At 42.5% G+C, this 20,175-nt stretch overlaps 2 protein-coding genes across 3 annotated transcripts; one reads left to right on the top strand and one right to left on the bottom strand.

Moving 5' to 3' along the window:
- The first annotated feature begins 644 nt into the window (after positions 1-644).
- LOC131456459 (endosome/lysosome-associated apoptosis and autophagy regulator family member 2-like) lies at positions 645-19,107 on the top strand. Of its 2 annotated transcripts, XM_058624808.1 has the most exons (23): positions 645-712; positions 6,123-6,284; positions 8,697-8,817; positions 10,538-10,727; positions 10,820-10,967; positions 12,152-12,241; positions 12,329-12,434; positions 12,631-12,780; positions 12,889-12,977; positions 13,110-13,290; positions 13,591-13,719; positions 14,144-14,234; positions 14,313-14,415; positions 14,527-14,664; positions 15,263-15,535; positions 16,200-16,373; positions 17,116-17,305; positions 17,457-17,553; positions 17,672-17,773; positions 17,913-18,039; positions 18,131-18,309; positions 18,432-18,594; positions 18,684-19,107. In XM_058624808.1, exons 2-23 carry the CDS (start codon positions 6,162-6,164, stop codon positions 18,753-18,755), a joined length of 3,036 nt encoding a protein of 1,011 aa, XP_058480791.1. In that variant the 5' UTR covers positions 645-712; positions 6,123-6,161; the 3' UTR covers positions 18,756-19,107. The 2 variants fall into 2 exon arrangements, with proteins under 2 accessions (XP_058480791.1, XP_058480790.1); XM_058624807.1 differs by lacking the exon at positions 645-712 and having other exon boundaries at positions 5,950-6,284.
- klhl42 (kelch-like family, member 42) lies at positions 1,392-5,658 on the bottom strand. Its single transcript, XM_058624832.1, has 3 exons — positions 4,053-5,658; positions 3,781-3,974; positions 1,392-3,428 (listed from the first exon to the last, which is right to left on the bottom strand). The coding sequence occupies exons 1-3, from the start codon at positions 4,814-4,816 to the stop codon at positions 2,974-2,976; spliced, it is 1,413 nt and encodes a 470-aa protein (XP_058480815.1). The 5' UTR covers positions 4,817-5,658; the 3' UTR covers positions 1,392-2,973.
- Positions 19,108-20,175: the final 1,068 nt, after the last annotated feature.

Genomic DNA, 20,175 nt, shown 5'->3' with positions numbered 1-20,175 from the left:
CTCTCTGAATGCAGAGCACATTCTCTCAGTTGTCTCTCGCCCCAAAGAAAAAAGACAAACACTGTGTATATTGTAAACCTTTACTCTCCTCGCTTCGCAGCAGTTTAACATCATATTGTTGTTGTTTACTCCTCACGTTACCTAACTTATAGACATTATTACATATTAATTACACAGTTATTACAACAAACATAAAATTTCCTATCATTTATAGACTTTATTACTTCTCATTTGTGACTCACATGTTACTATTACTTCAAGACAATGAGCAGACTCATAATTACTTGTTACCTGTTATCATTACTTATTAGTTAACTGCTAATTATTTACAGACACATGTCACATATTTCCCTGTTAATTATAGACATTATTACTGTGTTATTATGACTTATTATCACTTTGTGACGCTGATCCCTTTGGCAGTAATCGGTGTCTGCGATCTCATTGCGTGTGTGTGTCTGCACTTGTGTATTTATATTTTTGTGAGGTCAAAAAAAAAAAAATAATAAAAACCTGTGAGGACATTTAGACCTCATGGGGGACAAAAATGTGTGTGTCAGAGAACAGAGGATCAATCCTGACGAATCACCGATGGCAACAATTGATTCTCATTCTCTCCATCGTTGCAGCTGCTGTGGATTAAAAAGATCTGTTTCATCCATTCATCCAGCCAACAACCAAAGCTCTGAGTAACGTCCATGTGATGGTTCAGGTATGAAATGTTTTATGTTGTTTTCCAGTGAAACAGAACGTTAGTGTGAAGGTGAAGAGGAGAGGACACTTTTTTCTCTGCGGGGAAAATGTTTTCATGTTTTTATACATGAACAAAGAAGGTATGTGCTGCCCCCTGCTGGTGTACATGTACCTGCAGTGTTTTTTCCCCTGTCTTTTGGATTGTGCAGCATTTCTTCTTTGCCTTAATTCAAATTTTTGTCCTTAACTTAACCAGTTCCTTTAGAAATAAGGGTTATTTTTATTATTATTATTATTATTATTATTATATTTAACCAGTGTTGAGTTTTTCAGAATAATCCATAGAGTTCTTGGTCACATGGTCTAATCACAACAAAGCAGATATTTTGGTAAAAAAGTCAAATCTAATGATGAACTAGGGATGGGAATCAGTATCGGTCAGTATCGGTATATTGGGCAGATAAAAATGTAAAATCCGACACAATCCAAAAATTGCCGTTTATTACAACAATATTATTTGTGACACAGCTGGAGAATTATGTCTTTGACATGAATCAGACTGATATCGGTAGATACTCGAGTTTGTGATATCGGTATCGGTATCAGACACAAGAAAGTGGTATCGTGCGATACCTGCGATGAACCGCACATAGATAAATAAATAAATAATAACAACAGGACAGAATCAACAGCCCCTCCCTGATTATCATCATCTTTATTATTATCATCATCATCATCATGACCTACGACCAGTCCGACAGATGAAAGCAGAGAGAAGCTAAAATAATCAGATAAATCAAAACGAAAAAGAAAAAAAGAAGTCAGTTTTGGTCAGTTGCTGGCAATGTAACAAGTCTTGCATTTTGTGCTTTTTTTTTCTTCTTTTTTTGTTAACTGAGGTTTTTTTTTTTGCGGAAGGCACGTGTGCGTCGTCACTTTCATGGAATTGCCCTTTAAGCTTTGCTCATAGCGTATCTCTGGGAAATAAAGTGTGCGAGTGTTTGGAAAACAAAGGGAAATTTCATGTTCCCCCATTCAACGTGTGGCAGTGTAAAACCAAAGCCGTTTGTCAGGATCATCTGCACTTCAGAGACGGGAAACTGTAAATCTGTCTTGAATTATGGATTAAAAATGTACGTCGGGTGTAAACATTGAAGAACCGCGAGGCCCGTAGATGTTAAAACATGCTCTTATGCAGGATAATCCACCGTTTGTGCTCGTCGTGTGTTCGTATCACAGTGGCAAATGTGTGGTTCTCTGGAAAAATGGATCACCAGGTGCTTGGAAAAACCTCTTATTCTTCTGATCGCTGCATGAAAATGAACACATGACTCAACCTGAACAGGGAGTGAGTCATTAAATTGGGTTAAATCATTGTTAGCGTCCACTGTGCTGAATATATTTCACCCAGATGGTAAAACTAGTATTTGAAAGGAGAGTTTGGGTTATTTGAAGTGTCGTGAGCGCCCCCTGTGCCTGAAGAACCAGCATAAGACAGGCAGCTATACTTTAAGCATTAAGTCCACACCATCTTTAGAAGACGGTCGATGCTTCATGTTGCTTATTCCTCCTAAAAAATATGATGATTTTAAACAGCTCACACTCCCACACCAAGCAACACAGGAGCTGCTGTGGCCTCATTTAGTTAAGTTTGGGTCACTTATTAATTTGAACAAAAGATTTTTAACACTGAAGTCACAAAATGACTTATTAACTTATTAATGGAGGCAGCAGTGGATCAACAACTCCTGTGTTCCATGGTGTTAAAATCACTGATTTTGGAAAAGGTCCTTTAACAGTGAACAAAAACAGTTTTAAGATACAACAGGCGTAATCTGGCATATATTTTATTACGTTAACCTTCTGTTAAGTGGCTAAAATCTGGTATTCCTTGCTGGCAGCCATGTTAAGTGTTCAGTATGTGTCAGTATCTCATACATCCACAGCTCTAGAAACTTGAACTTTCACTTTAAGGATTCAGTAAACACCTTCAGAGCAGCCACGTGTGGGTTATTCCAAACTTTGCCTGGTAATTATTTTCAGAGAAACCGATGAATAATACTGCGATTTAGGCGCTAGCACACGAAAGGCACAAACCATTGCACTTTATCGCTTTCATACTTGAAAATGAAGCTTAAATTTGCATCAACAGCAGGTCTGTACAATGTAGTGTTTTGTGTTTCTCTCCTTTTGTTGAGGCACATTGGTCACGAGGTGTTCAACCTGGCAACCAGACACAGTTCTGAGCCACTTTACTGTCTTTCCCGTCGTCCGTGTCCATCATAGCGTGTTGGGGAGGTAAAGCGAACACAGCAGCATGTTCTGTCCCAGGGCCGGGAACCGCCTGAAGGCCTCCCAGGCGTCGGAGAAGATGTTGTACTTGAGAAAGACGCGGTGCTCCAGGCTGGTGGGCAGGCTCACGTCCCTGCTCATGATGTAGATGCCGTCGTTGTGCAGCGTGCACGTCAGGTTCAGGCCCGACTTGGACGTGTTCTCCTTCAGCTGGATCCACTCGCCCGTGGTGACGTTGTACGACTGCACCGTCAGCACGTCCTCCGTCTGGCTGGGACGCCGCTGCCTGTGTCCCGTCTCCAGCTCGTGCGTGTAGCCGCCCACCAGGTAGATGGTGTCCTCCACCGAGAGCATCTGCTGCTTCCGGATGTGCGCGGAGCACGAGCGGAAAACCGACCAGGTGTCCGAGGTGGGACAGTAGCGGAGAACGTTTGTGTTCCTGTCTGTTGGAAAGAAGATGAAGAAGAAACAAAGGGCTATTTTCACAATTTCAGTTAAGCGCTTTGTGTTTAAATGAGTAGAAAACCACAAAAACTCAATCTAATTCGACTTTAAAATGAGTCAGCCTGAAACACATACGCTGATTTAAGCCACTTAACCAAAGTTTCAGTTTAAGTCTTTGTTATCTTTTGATTATGTTTACTACTTTAACTCACTGTTAAACAGTTTTTTCTGACTAGAAACTGAAGTTTGTGTCGCTTTGAAAACCTCAACGCTCAATCCCAGACACCAAAGCCCATAGAGAAAAACGTCGATTTTTTTCAGTCCATTGTGACTTAAATAATCCCGAAAAACCTCTTGCAGTGTATCCACCCATGACGTAGATCACTCCCTGGCATTCACAGGCAGAGAACTCAGCCAGTGGATCAGGCATCGAGGACACGCAGGTCCACCAGTCCTGCTCCGGGCTGTAACACTCCACGGTGCCCAGAGACTGACCCCCGACAGCGTACAGCTTCCCTTGCACTGCCAGCAGCTTGAAGTTGGACCTGAAGAGAAAGACACATGTTGACATCACACACTCAGACTCAGAAAAGATGCGTTTCTTTGCCCCCGTATGGATTTACCGTTTCTGGTTGAGCGGCGCCACCTGGTTCCACTCGTTGCGACTGGGGTTGTAGCAGTGCACGGCTGAGATCTCCTGACTCGTCATCCGGTAACCGCCCACGATGAACAGGTAGTTGTCGAGGACGGCCGAGCCGTACCCTCTGACGTTGATCATGTCCGGCGGCAGGTTGTTTGCGAGCGGTTTCCACCGCTGCTCCACCTCGCCGTACCTCAGCATGGACCAGGGCTCGTCCTGATCGGGCACGTCCATGGACAGACAGGTGAAGTCCCCGATGGCCACCAGGGTGGCCGTGCCCTTCATACGCATCTCCCTGACCTGGTCTCGGACGGCAGAGGGGAGGCTGCTGAACTCGGGCCGCCTCAGCATGGGATGATAGTAGCAGCTCATGTACTTGAGGCACGCGGTGCGGAGATCGTGAGTGCCGTAGACCTCGGAGAGGCTGTACAGCTCCACGCAGTTGTCCAGCCGGATCTCGGAGCTCAGCAGCTTGAGGATGGAGGTGACCTGCAGGAAGGAGGCGGTCTCAATCAGGTCCTCCAGAGTCTCGTTGACGACCTGGACCTTGGATGTGTTGATGAACTCCAGGACCAGCTCCAGACCGGGGACGCTGAGTCCCTGCAGCTGCACCGAGTTCTCCGTGGACTCCCTCATGCCAGAGCTGTACAGCGCACGGAAGTAGTCGCTCTTCTCTATGAGCTTCTTCTTATTCACCTCGTAGGTTTTGTCGTTCATGACGATGGCGATGACCTGGTCAGACGACATCCTGGAGCTTATGTTTGCATCTGTCGTGTTTCATTAATCCCTTCTTTTCCCTGTCTTTTGCTTCTTCTTCTTCTTCTCTTTGAGTATTTAACTTTTATTTCTGTCTGTCTGCTTTTTCCTCCTGACACTAATGTCTCTAATGTTTGACATAGAAGCTGAATTTTACTTTAATTTGTCTTACTTTATATTTAATAATAATGTAGCATTGCCACGAAAAAGCATTGAAATATTGACTACTCTTTAGTATGTAGGGCTGCAACAATTGGGAGATTATTAATCAATTAGTAATCGACAATAATTTTATGGTTTGGGACAAACATACCACATTCATTAATCAAGTAATCAAAATAACCGTTCGCTGCATCCCTATATTAACGCGAATATTAGAATTTACCAAAAAAAAAAGAAATGCTTCAAAAATACATAAGTTATTTTAACTGTCAAAGAACATGTGACAGTTATCACAAAAGTCGCGATTGTATTTAAATATGTGAAGTCATTTGTGTCGACGATTTAAGAACATATCGTTCGGCTGTTTGTTTACATCTCACGGTGATGGAGCTCCGCGTTCGCTCTATATATGGACACGAGCAACCGTCGTTAGCCGGGGAAGCTAACCGGAGGAAAGCGGTGGCGGATGCGGGACAAACTGGACTTTTTCCTCGCGTTAACATCCCGCGACAGTCCGACGAAACGTCGCTCCGGTCTCCGGCGATGTTGTACGAACGACGTAGCTCGTTTCTGACAGCGTCGCCTCCATGTCCCATTGCATTTTAGCAAAATGATTCGCCGAGCTGTCAAATTTGATGTGTTTTGATTCTGCACCGCTACTACATTTCCGGGTTTGATTCTTCTTTGTGAGGGACGTGTTTATCCTGCTCCTGCCACCTTCCGGTCAATAGCGGAACAGCATGTTATAGACAACATTCACCAAACCAAGATATATTATTTTGTATACTTTTATTTTGAAATTCTGTGAACCATCCATCACATTTTACTACTACTAATGTTTTATTGCAATATCATGATATTATTTTAAGATCATATCGCCTGCCCCTACTGAGTATTTTGTTGCTTTTTTTTGTGATGTCTTTTTTGTTTTTATTGATTATTGTTTTCTAATTTTGTCATTTTATTTAGTTGTTTTTTTTCGATCTGTAAACAAAAGTGTGGTTTTATTTTGAAAGCCGTGGCCGGAAGTGTGTTGTTATTAGTGTAAATTGACGGTGTAGTAGCAGAAGCAGCAGATGCATTCAATGACACAAGCTCAACACTGTCGGTGTCTTTGATGTTCGTGTCTCCACAGCAGCCGCGGACCCACGCGAGTTTCTGATCCGAGCTGAGGATGCGGCTCCGGGCCTGGACCTCCTGCTCCCCCCGCTGCCTTCTCCTCCTCCTCCTCATCATCACCATCACCGCGCTGACATCACCGGTGTCCGCGGACGGAGACCTGCGGCCGTGCGCTGAGGTGAGATAATAATCCCATAATATCCTGATCATTAAAACACAACTGTGATCATTTCTCACATTAAACCAGGGGGAGGTTTTGTGGCTCTATATATATATTTTTTAAATCTTTATTGTTGAAATTGTTAAATACAAGTGGGGGAAATCGATTAATTAAAATGTCCATGCGGGAATAAACAAAACCACATTAGACACAAATATGGCTTCTTATGATGCAAAGATAAATAAATTAAGTCCGCTTCATAATGGCTCAACGCACAAATACACACACACACACACACACACACGTGATGCTGCAGTGAACGCGTCTGATCCGATTAAACACGACAGTAAATACGCTCCATAACGAGATGACGCTGTCTGCTGGCCTTCATCCCCGCTCTGACTGCACCCGTTGTCGGCCACGACTGACAGGATTACCCGCTGATATGTGAGGAGGTGGAGGAGGAGAGAGAGAAAGAGAGAGAGCGCCACCAGGCTGTGATGTCAGGGTTTTTAAGTGACTGTAAAGCAAAAGCAAATTTTAAAACACTAAAAACACTAAACTCATTTTAGATTTTTTTCTTAAATAACTACAACTAACAGTCCCGTTTCTATGCGTTCCAATTACATCGGAGGTTGGAAGTTGGAACTGAGAGTGATGACACCTCTGAGTTCATTGCGTCCCATTTGAGTCGGAACAAAAACGTGGGCACAAAAAAGACAAAAATAACCTAAGAAACGTTTGTGAGCCATAATCGCGACCACGTTCAGTGGTATTTCAGTTCAGCGAACGATTCTGTGAACAAATCTTTTTAAATGATTCAGTTAAACCCAAAACAACTGCTTTACAAGTCACTAGTTTGTGTGTTTGTCTCGCGTTTAAAATCACGTCACGGCAGGTTCACGCAGCCGCGCTACGATGACTCCGCCCACGCTGAGGAGGAGGAGCTATAGTAATGGAAAACAACGAGACGTACTACAATTAACAGTAAAAGTAGCAGACTGTCGACTTTTCTGGGAAGTTAAAGGAACGCTCCTTCAACTCGGACATTCCGACTATTTCCAACTACAATTGGAAAATTCCTAATAAAGCTGACCAAAATAAAAGTAGAGAAGAAGACGTTCAACGTGAAAGTTCCACAATAAAAGCACAAACCACACGGGATATTTTTTCATTTTCACATTTTCATGTTATTGTTCCTGTGAAATGAACTCATGAACATGTGGCCTAACAGCAGACTCACCTGCTCAGAGACCAGATCTGGGGCTAATGTATTGACATGGACTCATTTGTTTAAACCGCCGGTCTCCTGGGCGACTCACGCCGGTCGCCATGGAGACTGGCGTGAAAAGCAGAGAGAGAGAGAGGGGGGAGACGGGATGACATTCAGCGGCATGACAAGCAAACCTTTGAGTCAGGAGACGGGAGGTGGGAGTTACTGCTGATGCCTGAGATAGTTTTATTTTTGTGTGTGTGAAGGTGGAAGAAAATCTGAAAATGCTTCCACTGCTCACATTTATGTCACATCTCGTTCTTTTACATGTGAAAAGAAAAAGTTTTACGAGCATCACATTGTCCGTGTCGTCCCGTGAGGACGAGCTGGACGAGGGTTTGTTCAATATTTATCTATTTTTATGACCCGTTGCAGAACAAAACCCCCGCCTCTCGCTTCATGTCAGCTGGGATTATCTGCAGCTCCCACTGTGACCCTCAAAGCCTCATGTAGGTGGATTTTAATCCAAAAATGCTGCTGTGACGAGACAAAAATGAAGACAAACAGGACAAATGAAGTTAAAAAAGGCAGTTTTATGTGAGAAATTAAACATAAATGAAAAGGATGCAATGTTTATCATATAATTGATCATAGATTTGTATTTGTATCCTATATTCAGTTCATCTATAATGTGACAAACTTAAGTTTATTATGATTTAAAGTGGAAAGTGACAGCTATGAAAAGATAATTCTGCCTGAAGTCGCCACCTGTTGCTCTTGTTTCCCTCATGTTATCGTCGTTTAAAGTGAATTATCGTCATAATCAAAGTCCACTCTGCTGACATGATGAGAATAAGCAGCTGTTATTTTTTTTTTTTTTTAAATGTGGTCAGTGTGCAGACGACCAACCCGGCTGTTTGTGCTCTTAATGGAGCCATTAGCGTGCCAGCGGCCGGTTGCCATGGCGACCAGGGTCAGCCACCACTTTTACCCTCTGCCTCCAATGTTTTCTCTTTCTGGCTTTTGTCCAGTGTCGTGTGTCACTGGTGGAACTGGTTTGACCGGAGACATCTCATATTTGTAGAGACTATATTTTTTTTAATCGACACTGTAAACAGAGTTTATATTAACTAATTAAATGCAGAATTGAGAGCTCTTGTTAAACACATGCGGTTTGTATTGATCCTAGTGTGCGGTCTTGTGTGTGTTCTCTGCAGACAGATTATTATTACCAGTACACTGAGTGTGACGGCACAGGATCACGATGGAGAGTCACCATCCCTCACAGTCCGGGATCCTGCTCAGGTCTGCCGCCTCCAACCAGAGGAACAGACTGCTGTGAGTGACCTCACTGTGTGACCCTGTCATTTACATGTCAATATCACTATAGGTCGACCAGTTCATCCATGAGCAGATTTTATTTTCCATTTTTAATAATTCACACTGTATAAATACTCCCAGGTGCACTATTAGGTTTATGCTATATTATTTTTATTCATAATATATGAGTGTACAGACACAAAATGCTGATTTGAAAAGCATTTTGGCGTTTGTTTGAGTTCATTATGCGTATGGTTTACCTTAATATTTTATTAAAAAAAACAGAATACTGGCCAAATATAAGTTAAGATAAGATAAGTTAAATTAAGTTTATTTAAAGTACACTAAGACAGGGTAAGGTAAGGAAGTTAAGATCAGATAATGTAAGTAAGCTAAGCTAACAAGGTCAGCTATGGTACGGCAAGGTAAGGTAAGCTAAATTGGGGTAAGATAAGATAGCCTAAGCCAAGCTAAGGTAAGGCAAAAAAAGATAAGACGAGATAAGATTTAAAATAGGGTAAGGTAATCAAAGCTAAGCTAAGATAATGTATGGTAAGCTAAGCTAAAACAAGGTATGGTAAGTTCAGCTATGATAAGGCATGGCAACCTAAGCTAACATAAGGTAAGGTCAGCTAAATTAAGGTAAGCTAAATTAGGGTAAGATAAGGTACCCTAAAGCAAGCTAAGGTAAGGCAATAAAATAAGATTAGATCAGATTTAAAAAAGGGTAAGGTAAGCAAAGCTAAGATAAGGTATGGTAAGCTAAGCTATCATCAGGCAAGGTAAGCAATGTGTTAAACCCACTGCAGGTGCTGCTAGCATAATAAATGACAATGAAGGAGATATAATTTCAGTAGATCTATTGTTATTATTATGTCAGAGGATTTCATGATACCACACACTGACCTCAGTTCATTCATCAGACAGGGATTATGTTCCGCACCTACTGTGAATCAGCAGCTATTGCTCACTATGTGAAATTAGAATGATTCAACTCCTGACCTCTACACAGGGATTCGCGTTGGCTCTGTTACGAAGAAGGAAGTGAGCAGATAAAAATACAATAAAACTAACTAGTCAACTAGTCCGTCTCGAGGACACCTCCCATATCTTTTTGCCCGCTACCGAATCTTTACTAGAGCACACTAGACAAAGAAAAAACGAAACAAACTAGCACCTCGACAAGTGCAGCTAATGGGCGACTGATGCTTTTCAAATTAAGATTTACAATTAAAAGTCTTAAAATATTATCTGATAAGATAAGGTAAGCTGAGCTAATGTAAACTGATCTATGATAAAAGTGAGCTAAGCTAAGATAGGGTGAGGTGAGCTTAGTTAGGATAGAGGTAAGCTAAGCTAAGACAAGCCAGGGTAACACAAGATAAGATAAGATATAAGAAAGAGTAAGGTAAGCTAAGGTAAGCTAAAGTAAACTAAGTAAGCTAAGCAAACGTAAACTAAGCTAAGGTAAAGTAAGCAAAGCAAATGTAAACTAAGCTAAGGTAGCATAAGCTAAGCAAATGTAAACTAAGCTAAGGTAGCGTATGGTAAGATAAGCTACAGCAAGGCAGGGCCAGCTTAGGTAAAGCAAGGTAAGCTAAGATAATGTAAGCAAAGCTGAGCTAAAGTGAGCAAACCTAAGAAAAAAGATAAAATAAAATGCACAGATTTTCCAAGATTTCTATAGAAAAACACACATGGCTCGACCTTCAAACATCTCCTCTTGTTCCTCTCACAGCTTTCTCGTGTCCAGCGGGGAAGTTTTTAGAAATGTCCTCTCAGCAGTGCACGTCCTGCGCCGCCGGCTCCTACTCTCTGGGCAGCGGCCTCCGCTTTGACCAGTGGGACGCCGTCCCGGCCGGATTCACCAGCCTGGCCAGCTTCTTTGACGCTGGACCAAACGGAGAGGAGGTTCAGACGTGTAACAGGTGACACACACACACACACACACACACACACAGAGACATGAGTGTGAATGGATGAATGATCAGTGTTAACATTTGCTCTGGTGTTGCCGCAGCTCGTCGTGGACGCCGCAGGGCGTTTATCTGGAGTCGAACCGCGACGAGTGCACGGTGTCTCTGGTTTACGCCGTTCACCTGGAGAAACAGGGCTCGGTCTCCTTCACCTACCAGTATCCTGACAACAACATCTTCTTTGAGTTCTATGTAAGTACACACTTCATATATGTCGTATATTATATACTCCATTTTAAAAATGTAAGACAAAAACAGATTTGGTCTTTTACCAAGCAGTTTGATGACTGATCTAGCTCCTCCTGGAAGTAGACCGTACCATTTCACTCTGGTATCACAAGGGAAGGGTACCAAAAATGGAACAGTTGGGGCTGGTTAGTTTTAATTGGACACTCTCATGCCGTGTTTCGGTTTGGTATGGTGCTTTTTCTATTTTTAGTTTTTTGCATTTCCTTTAGGAATAGCACCAAAATAACCGGCCTCAACCATTTTCCGTTACCTCCCCTTGGGCTACCAGAGTAAAATGGTACAGTCAGTTAATTGGGTGACAGAAATGTGTCACTCCCTTGCGACCGGTGTTTCTTCAATGCCTTCAATTCTTATACAAAGACGTCAAGCTTTGGTGAGACAAACAGCCACAAACTGAGCAGTTGTTGTCTGTTGTGTTGTGTTGTGTTGTGTTCAATGCCATCGTCCTTTGTGTTGTTGTAAGTTGCGTTGTGTTCAATGCCGTTGTCCGTTGTGTTGCGTTCAATGTTGTTGTCAGTTGTGTTGCATTCAATGTCATTGTCAGTTGTGTTGCATTCAATGTTGTTGTCCGTTGTGTTGCATTCAATGTCATTGTCAGTTGCGTTGCGTTCAATGTCATTGTCCGTTGTGTTGTTGTAAGTTGCGCTGTGTTCAATGACGCTGTCCGTTGTGTTGCGTTCAATGTCATTGTCCGTTGTGTTGTTGTAAGATGCATTGTGTTCAACGACATTGTCCGTTGTGTTGCATTCAATGTCATTGTCCGTTGTGTTGTTGTAAGTTGCGTTGTGTTCAATGCCGTTGTCCGTTGTGTTGCGGTCAATGTCGTTGTTGTCTGTTGTCTTGCATTCAATGTCATTGTCCATTGTGTTGTTGTCCTTTGTGTTGCGTTCAATGTCGTTGTCCATTGTGTTCAAGTATCTGTATCTCGCTGACGTGGCCATCGGCACGGCGCTCACCCCTCAGTCGAAACACAAGCCTGGGCCTTAAGAGGTGTAATGCTGCCCCCTACAGTTCAGAGTTGTCACTGTGGTTTGAGTAAAAGCAGCAGTTGTTTGTTGTTGTTGTTTGTTGTTGTTGTTGTCGCTGCTTTTCTTTCCCGTGGTTGACGGCTGTGTTAACGCGTTCAGGTCCAGAACGAACAGTGTCAGGAAATGGCTCAGACCGACGACCAGAAGTGGATTAAAATCACCAGCAACGGAGAGTGGGACACACACACGGTGAGGACGTGACGTCCTTTCTTTGTTTGTGTTTGTGTTTGTGTTTACATGTCTCACTGTGTGTGTGTGTGTGTGTGTGTGTTTCAGGTGAGTCTGAAGTCAGGTACAAACATCCTCTACTGGAGAACCACTGGAATCCTGGTGGGAGGGAAAATGGTGAAACCTGTGCTGCTGAAAAACATCCAGATCGAGGGTAAAAAACCTTTAATGAGACAGTTTTGACATTTGCAGGATTTATTTATTTTCACTGCAGGACCTGAAACGTCAGTGAATTCAATCCTTTTTTCCTTCTTTTTCGCTGCTGAACTTCTTTTTGTTTGTTTGTCGTCTTATTTCTTCGTTCTTCTCGTCATAAAACCACACGGTAATTGCGTGTCGCGTGTTTCCAGGTGTCGCCTACACGTCGGAGTGTTTTCCGTGTCGACCCGGCTGGTTTAGCTCCGCCCCCGGCTCCTCCTCCTGTCAGCCGTGTCCCAGCAACACTTACTCTGTTAAAGGAGCTTCCTCCTGCGCGCCGTGTCCTCAGCACTACTATTCACGTATGTGTCATCATTTCTGTCAATAATTACACAGATTTTAGTTTTACAGTGTAAATGAAATGTAAATAAAGTGATTTAATAGAGTTGTTTGTTTGTGTGGTGTCTCAGGTGAAGGTTGGGCAGAATGTAAAGTGAGGCCGCCGTGTTCAGAGACGGATTATTTCCAGATTCACACGGCCTGTGACAGCGAAGGGAAGGTCAGCGACTACACACACACACACACACACATCCATGATCTAAAGTCAACGTCCACGACCTTGAAAATGTACGTACTGTCCCTTTTATTCTTCATTGGTTTTGTTGAATTCTTCCTGTGTTTTTTTTTATAGACGCAGGTGTTGTTCCGGTGGGTGGAGCCAAAGATCTGCGTGGAGAACGTGACGGGAGCCGTGGAGCTTCCTGTGACGGGACAGAGAGAAGACTGTCCTCCCTGTAACCCTGGTTACTACAACAGCAACGACTCCACCTGTCTGCCCTGTCCACCGGGGACACACTCTGACGGGACATACGGTAAACACCTGACTGTCCACACCTGAGCTGACTGTCCACACCTGACCTCACTGTCCACACCTGACCTGACTGTTCACACCTGAGCTGACTGTCCACACCTGACCTGACTGTTCACACCTGAGCTGACTGTCCACACCTGACCTGACTGTCCACACCTGAGCTGACTGTCCACATCTGAGCTGACTGTCCACACCTGAGCTGACTGTCCACACCTGAGCTGACTGTCCACACCTGTGATTTCCACTGATAATGAAGTCATTAATGTGTGTGTGTGTGTGTGTGTGTGTGTGTGTGTCTCAGTGTGTGTCCAGTGTCCTGCAGGGACAGAGCCCGTCTTAGGTTACGAGTATAAATGGTGGAACGTTCTTCCTGCGAACATGAAGACGTCATGTTTCAACGTGGGAAACTCCAAATGTGACGAAATGAACGGTAAGACCTCAACAACTAACTCACTAACTACTGACTGAACTAACCAATGAGAGAAACTAAATCTCATCACTAACTAACTATAACTAACTGTCTTAACCTTGCCACCACTAACTAGTAATAATGAAGTGATTTGGTGTAAATAAAATATTTGTTAGTTAGTTATGCTCTTATTGGTTAGTTAGTTATTAAATCACTCTAGTTAGAATGTTTTCTTATTAGTCATTAGTTAGTTGAAACTAACTACTAAAGGCAGCAGACAGTGAGGAAGTCAGGAAGTGAATCTTCTAAAGTCCAGGACCCGGATTTAGAAACCCTGCTTTAGACCCTGAAACCTGATCTTCACCAGTTTAAACACGTGTTTATTTGTTAAAGCTCAGTAAAAGTCGCGTAGCTCAGCTTTAACGCGTCGTTGTCTTCCGCTCAGGTTGGGAAGTAGCAGGTGATCACGTTCGCAGCGGAGCAGGAAGTTCAGACAACGACTATCTCATCCTCAGTCTTCACGTGCCCGGCTTTAAGTGAGTCTCCTCATTCATTCATTCATTCATTCATACATATACTGCCCAGCACTAATGTGTGTGTGTGTGTGTTGTCAGAGTCCCCGCCTCTCTCTCAGGAATGACGGGCGGCGAGTTCGGTCGCATCACCTTCGTGTTCGAGACGATCTGCTCGGCCGACTGCGAGCTCTACTTCATGATGGTGCGTGTGTGTGTGTGTCTCACTGCTAATCTCACACATAATCTCAACCCTGTGATTCACAGTGTGCGTTTGTTGTTGTTGTTGTTGTTGTTGTGACGCCGCCCCCTGCAGGACGTGAACAGGAAGAGCACGACGGTGGTGGAGTCGTGGCAGGGCGGCAAACAGAAACAGTCGTACTCGCACAGCATGACGAGGAACGCCTCGGTCACGTACACGTGGGCCTTTCAGAGGACCAACCGCGCAGCAGACGTGAGCGTTTACCGATTTTATTTATTTATTTGTTGTTGTTTTTAACCTAACTTACAATAAGAGAGAATATTTAAAAACAGAAACATAAGCTAAAACACATTACTCACTCTAAGACATACGTAAACCCGAATGATAAGGTCAAATTTTGCATTTTAACTTTTTAAAAACAGGTTTAATACAAATGTGCTGGTGTTATTTGCAAATTTAAGGATTAAAATTGGAAATAGTTGAGTATAATTTTTGTATTTTTTTTTTCCTCAAACTTTATTCCGCCTTAGTTTCCACTCTTTTATAACCTTAAAATACTACATTAATTATTCAGGTTCCTTTTCAGTCACTGCTGCTAAAAGTGCTGACTGTGAAAGTTGTGTTACAAATTAGTGGCTGTCAAAAGTCTGGGTTGGGACCCACAGGTGGCTCACGGGAGATTTTTTTGCGGTCCCTCCCACAAATTTGAAGAATTTTCCCAACTTTCTCAAAACTTTAAGCTCACGTTTATGAGTTTATGATTCATTTACCAGTCGTCTTTTGGAAGTTATTTGTTCAAATATTCGTTTGTTATCTTTAAAATAATCCACGTGTCCGTGTTTCTGCGCAGTTGCGACGTCACGTCAGTGACGCGGTGAAGCTCTACTCCATCAGCGTGACCAACGTGGTGGACGGCGTGGCGTCGGCGTGCCGCGCCTGCGCCCTGGTGCCCGAGAACTCGCGGCGTCCCAGCTCGTCGTGCGTCCCCTGCCCGCCGGGCTTCTACATCGACAGAGACACCAACCGGTGCCAGGAGTGTCCGCGCAACACGCACCTGACGGGGCGGCACACGTACGGGGAGGACGCGTGCGTCGCGTGTGGACCCGCGAGCGTCAGCACCAAGGTGAGGACACGTCGTGTGGATAAACCAGCTTTTCTGATTTGGATTACATTTTTGAGAATTGTGGTGATTTTTGGAGATATGTTTTTAAACCGTTTTTGAATCGACTTTTATTGAATAACGACATGAAATTTGTTTTAATTTAGATTTTAATGTAATATGTGATGATGTGAAAAAAAAAGTCACTATTTTCCTTGACCAAAATAATTGGTCAAGGAAAAATGTTTTTCTTAAATTTAATATAAAGTTATTTTGAAATAATTAAAATGACTTTATAATAAAAAACTTTTAATTAAAAGTAAATAAAAATAATAAAAAAAAAAAAACCAACATCCATTTTTATTTTATTACATAAATACAGGATTTCTTTTCATTTTTTTTCAACATATTTTGCTAAATTACAAAACAAAATTAAGAAAACATGTTACTAATGTGACATGAATGACCTGAAGTTTTAAAAAAAGAGTCGTAAAATGTTATTAGCATTAAAAAATGTTACTAAAGTTACATAAATTGCTTTTGCTTTTATTACCAAAACAAAATGTTAAAATTCAAATTAATTTGAAATAAGATTATGGCGAAAGACGCAGACTTGCGCCCCCTTGTGGCACTTGACAGCATTTTCACCTCAGTGGTGATTTAAGTTGTGTATCTGTGTGTATTTCAGGAACACTCTCGTTGCTACAGCGACTGCCTCTTCTCCCACACGGAGAACAACCGCACTCTGACCTTTGACCTCAGCGCTCTGAGCGCCGTGGTCTCGCTGACCATCGGCCCCAGTTTCACGTCTAAAGGCACAAAATACCTTCACCTGTTCAACATCAGCCTCTGTGGACACGAGGTGAGACTCACGTTTTAGTCGTAGTTTAAATGAAACAAAAATAGAACTGGAACGTGTCCATTTCCTGAGAAAATGCTGAGTCAGCATTCCCAACTATAGCGTTGCCTTTTTCTTGATTTCACTTTTTTTTACTGTTTTATTTATGAACATATCATTTACTGTACGTTCTTGAGGGTTCCGTTCATTTTCAGTGGAAGGAAATTTCAGAATAAAAGAGTTGAATATTGTAAAATGTGTAAAAAGAGCCAAAGAAAAGGGTTTGGATGTTTGAATTTCATGAAATTTGAAGGAGATTGTGACCCAACAGCTGGAATTGATTGGTAAATTACTAATGAATTAGTTAAACTAGTAAAGATATGGCTTTCTTAGGGAAGAGTATTAGTGCCACATAAGTAGAAATAAAACAGCATGAATTCTGAGGGACAAAAAAGTCAGAATTAGATATAAATAAATAACTATATTTGACAAAAATATTAATTAAAAATAAATCCAAAAAAATAAAATTATATTTAATCTACTGTGTAAATGTAAAAACAACAATCAAGTGCGTCTGTGTGTGTGTGTCTGTCACGTGACATTAATTCAACACAAACTGACATTTTTCATAGCTTGCGCATCTTTGAAGGTCAAACAAATCAGATTTAATCCCACGCTGTCCCAATGACAATCTCAGTGTGCTAAACAGCCACAGGGTGTATTAGAATATAATGCGTAACCATAGCAACGTCCGCTTCCGCCGCAGGGGAGGCGAGCGGCGATCTGCACCGACAACGTCACCGACGTGTCCAGCAAAGACGAGCAGAGCGACGCGGCGCAGTTGGTCAGCGCGGTGGACAGCTTCATCTGTCAGTCCACCATCATCCCGGCCGACGGACGCGGCTTCAGGGGAGCCATCTCCTCGCAGTCCATCAGCCTCGCCGACACGTTCATCGGTACGTTCGTCCAACTTCATCTTCCTGTTAAGTGTCGAAACTTGTTTTTTTTCCCCCTGTGCTTCATAACAACAAACCCAGAACTGTCCCTTTAATGTGAGCCGTGTTGCATTTAACACGCGTGTCTCTCTTTATTTATTTCTTTTCCCAGGAGCGACGGCAGAGACGGTTCTGGACGGCATGAACGCCAAACCCGACCTTTTCCCAGAAAACTCCAGGGACGTCCCTGACATCAACTTCTTCTACAGGTGCAGCCATCACACACACACACACACACACACACACACACACACACGTGTGTTTACATGTTTGTTTTATGACGTCATGACAACAACAACAATAACAGTAACAGTGTTTCACCTTCAGGTCGTCGCAGGCGACAGCGTCATGTGACCAGGGTCGTAGTTCAGTCATCACTGTTCGCTGTGACCCAGAGAAATCTGAGCGAGGAGACGTCTCTGTGCCCACGTAAGAGACAACTCTGTGTCTGTGTGTCCTCAACTGGTTAACTCACTAACTAACTAACTAAAGACAGGTGTCGGAAATGTATTAAAATTACATTTAAGTACAAAACAACACACATAAATGTTATAATATGTGTGTGTAGCATCTGTCCTGCAGGAACATGTGATGGATGTACGTTCCACTTCCTGTGGGAGAGCGCCACCGCCTGTCCACGCTGCACCAAGGACGATTATCACCAGATAGAGGGAGTGTGTAAGAGAGGAGTGCAGGTAACACACACACACACACACACACACACACACAAACACACACACATCAGTGTTCACACTGAAGACGACTTCTTCTCACTTCTGTCCTCAGGAAACCCTGTACGTGTGGAACGAGCCAAAGCTGTGCACCAAGGGCGTGTCTTTGCCTCCCAGAAGCTCCGCCCCCTGCGAGGCCGTGGCCCTGTGGCTGAAGGTCGGCATCGGAGGCGGAGCCTTTGTGGCGGCGCTGCTCGTGTCACTCACGTGTTATTTCTGGAAGAAAAATAAGAGGTGAGACACGTTTGGACGACATACTAAACAATGACGTATTACTTTTTTACTGTAAAAATTTGGGCGACATATGAAAGTATGACTTTTTGACCATATTTTGCTATCTTGTTGTTTGTGCACAGGCTGGAGTACAAGTACTCTCGTCTGGTGATGTCAGCCAACAAGGAGTGTGAGCTGCCGGCTGCAGACAGCTGTGGTCTTGCTGAGGGGGAGGAGCCTGATGACGACGTGGTCTACGCCCAGAAACCGACACTGCTGGGGAAACTCCGAGCCATCGCTAACAAAGTCAGTGTCAGCTTTATTTAAAGCTGTGTGTATATAATTATACTTCTGTCGTATAGCAGTTTACTAGATGATGTATTTCTATCTTTCAGCACGAGGGTGGAGAGAGCAGCGAGTCAGTGCAGCTGAACTCCTCCCACTCTGATCGATGGATTTTAGGATAAAACAGAAACCAGCAGACCGAGTAAATAATGGAGGAACATTCAGTGCTCATGTCACTGTCCATCTCGTGTGTCCTTTGTCCCCCATCACTCTGATGGGCACAGATACAGATCCCAGCGGCGTTTACTTGGGAATGGCTGCCTGCTTGGATATTTTGACACTGGCTTTTTGTAGAATTACACAGGAAACAATCTCCTGCTTCAAGGCCATGGATGCGCCAGGGCCACAGCTGAAAAAATGCTTTCATGTTTTTGTATATTTTGTATTTTTATTTGGTCATTTCTGTTCAGAGTGATGTATTTATATCAATGTTATGATGATGAACCTTTATTAAATTCCTATTTGGCTTTGGGATTTGTGTGTGGATACATGGACCCTAACCCTAACCCAACAGTAAACACTCATTACAGCATGCCTGACGTGTGTCAAAGACGTATGTTGTCCAAAATTAGTGAAAAAAGTCATACTTGAATATGTTGTCCAAATTTTGACAAATAAGTCATACTTTAGTATGTCGTCCAAATTTTGACAAAAAAGTCATAGTATAGTATGTCGTCCAAAATGAGACAAAAATGTCATAGTTTAGTATGTCGTCCAAAATCTCTCAAAAATGTCATAGTATAGTATGTCGTCCAAAATCACTCAAAAATGTCATAGTATAGTATGTCGTCCAAAATCGCCCAAAAATGTCATAGTATAGTATGTCGTCCAAAATCACTAAAAAATGTCATAGTATAGTATGTCGTCCAAAATCTCTCAAAAATGTCATAGTATAGTATGTCGTCCAAAATGACATCAAAATGTTATAGTTTAGTATGTCGTCCAAAATCACTCAAAAATGTCATGGTATAGTATGTCGTCCAAAATCTCTCAAAAATGTCATAGTATAGTATGTCGTCCAAAATGACATCAAAATGTCATAGTTTAGTATGTCGTCCAAAATTGGCCAAAAATGTCATAGTATAGTATGTCGTCCAAAATCACTCAAAAATGTCATAGTATAGTATGTCGTCCAAAATCACTCAAAAATGTCTTAGTATAGTATGTCGTCCAAAATGACATCAAAATGTCATAGTTTAGTATGTCGTCCAAAATTGGCCAAAAATGTCATAGTATAGTATGTCGTCCAAAATCTCTCAAAAATGTCATAGTATAGTATGTCGTGCAAAATCACTCAAAAATGTCATAGTATAGTATGTCGTCCAAAATCACTCAAAAATGTCATAGTATAGTATGTCGTCCAAAATCACTCAAAAATGTCATAGTTCAGTATGTTGTCCAAAATTGGCCAAAAATGTCATAGTATAGTATGTCGTCCAAAATTGGCCTAAAATGTCATAGTATAGTACGTCCAAAATTGGCCTAAAATGTCATAGTATAGTATGTCGTCCAAAATGACATCAAAATGTCATAGTATAGTAT

This window comes from Solea solea, chromosome 3, assembly GCF_958295425.1.
Source record: "Solea solea chromosome 3, fSolSol10.1, whole genome shotgun sequence".
Lineage (NCBI taxonomy): Eukaryota > Metazoa > Chordata > Actinopteri > Pleuronectiformes > Soleidae > Solea > Solea solea.
The sequence above is the reverse complement of the archived record's forward strand: the minus strand, read 5'-3'. Positions and strand labels throughout refer to the sequence as shown.

What these genes read in the sequence shown, in the direction of transcription:
- LOC131456459 (XM_058624808.1), top strand. Translation starts at nt 6,162, where the DNA reads ATGCGGCTCCGGGCCTGGACCTCCTGCTCCCCCCGCTGCCTTCTCCTC. An exon ending in ACACTCTGACGGGACATACG is followed by an intron (nt 13,291 to 13,590) that starts GTAAACACCTGA and finishes TGTGTGTCTCAG; the next exon opens with TGTGTGTCCAGTGTCCTGCA. An exon ending in CTTCACGTGCCCGGCTTTAA is followed by an intron (nt 14,235 to 14,312) that starts GTGAGTCTCCTC and finishes GTGTGTTGTCAG; the next exon opens with AGTCCCCGCCTCTCTCTCAG.
- klhl42 (XM_058624832.1), bottom strand. Translation starts at nt 4,816, where the DNA reads ATGTCGTCTGACCAGGTCATCGCCATCGTCATGAACGACAAAACCTAC. An exon ending in GCGCCGCTCAACCAGAAACG is followed by an intron (nt 3,975 to 4,052) that starts GTAAATCCATAC and finishes CTTTCTCTTCAG; the next exon opens with GTCCAACTTCAAGCTGCTGG. An exon ending in GGGTGGATACACTGCAAGAG is followed by an intron (nt 3,429 to 3,780) that starts GTTTTTCGGGAT and finishes TCTTTCCAACAG; the next exon opens with ACAGGAACACAAACGTTCTC.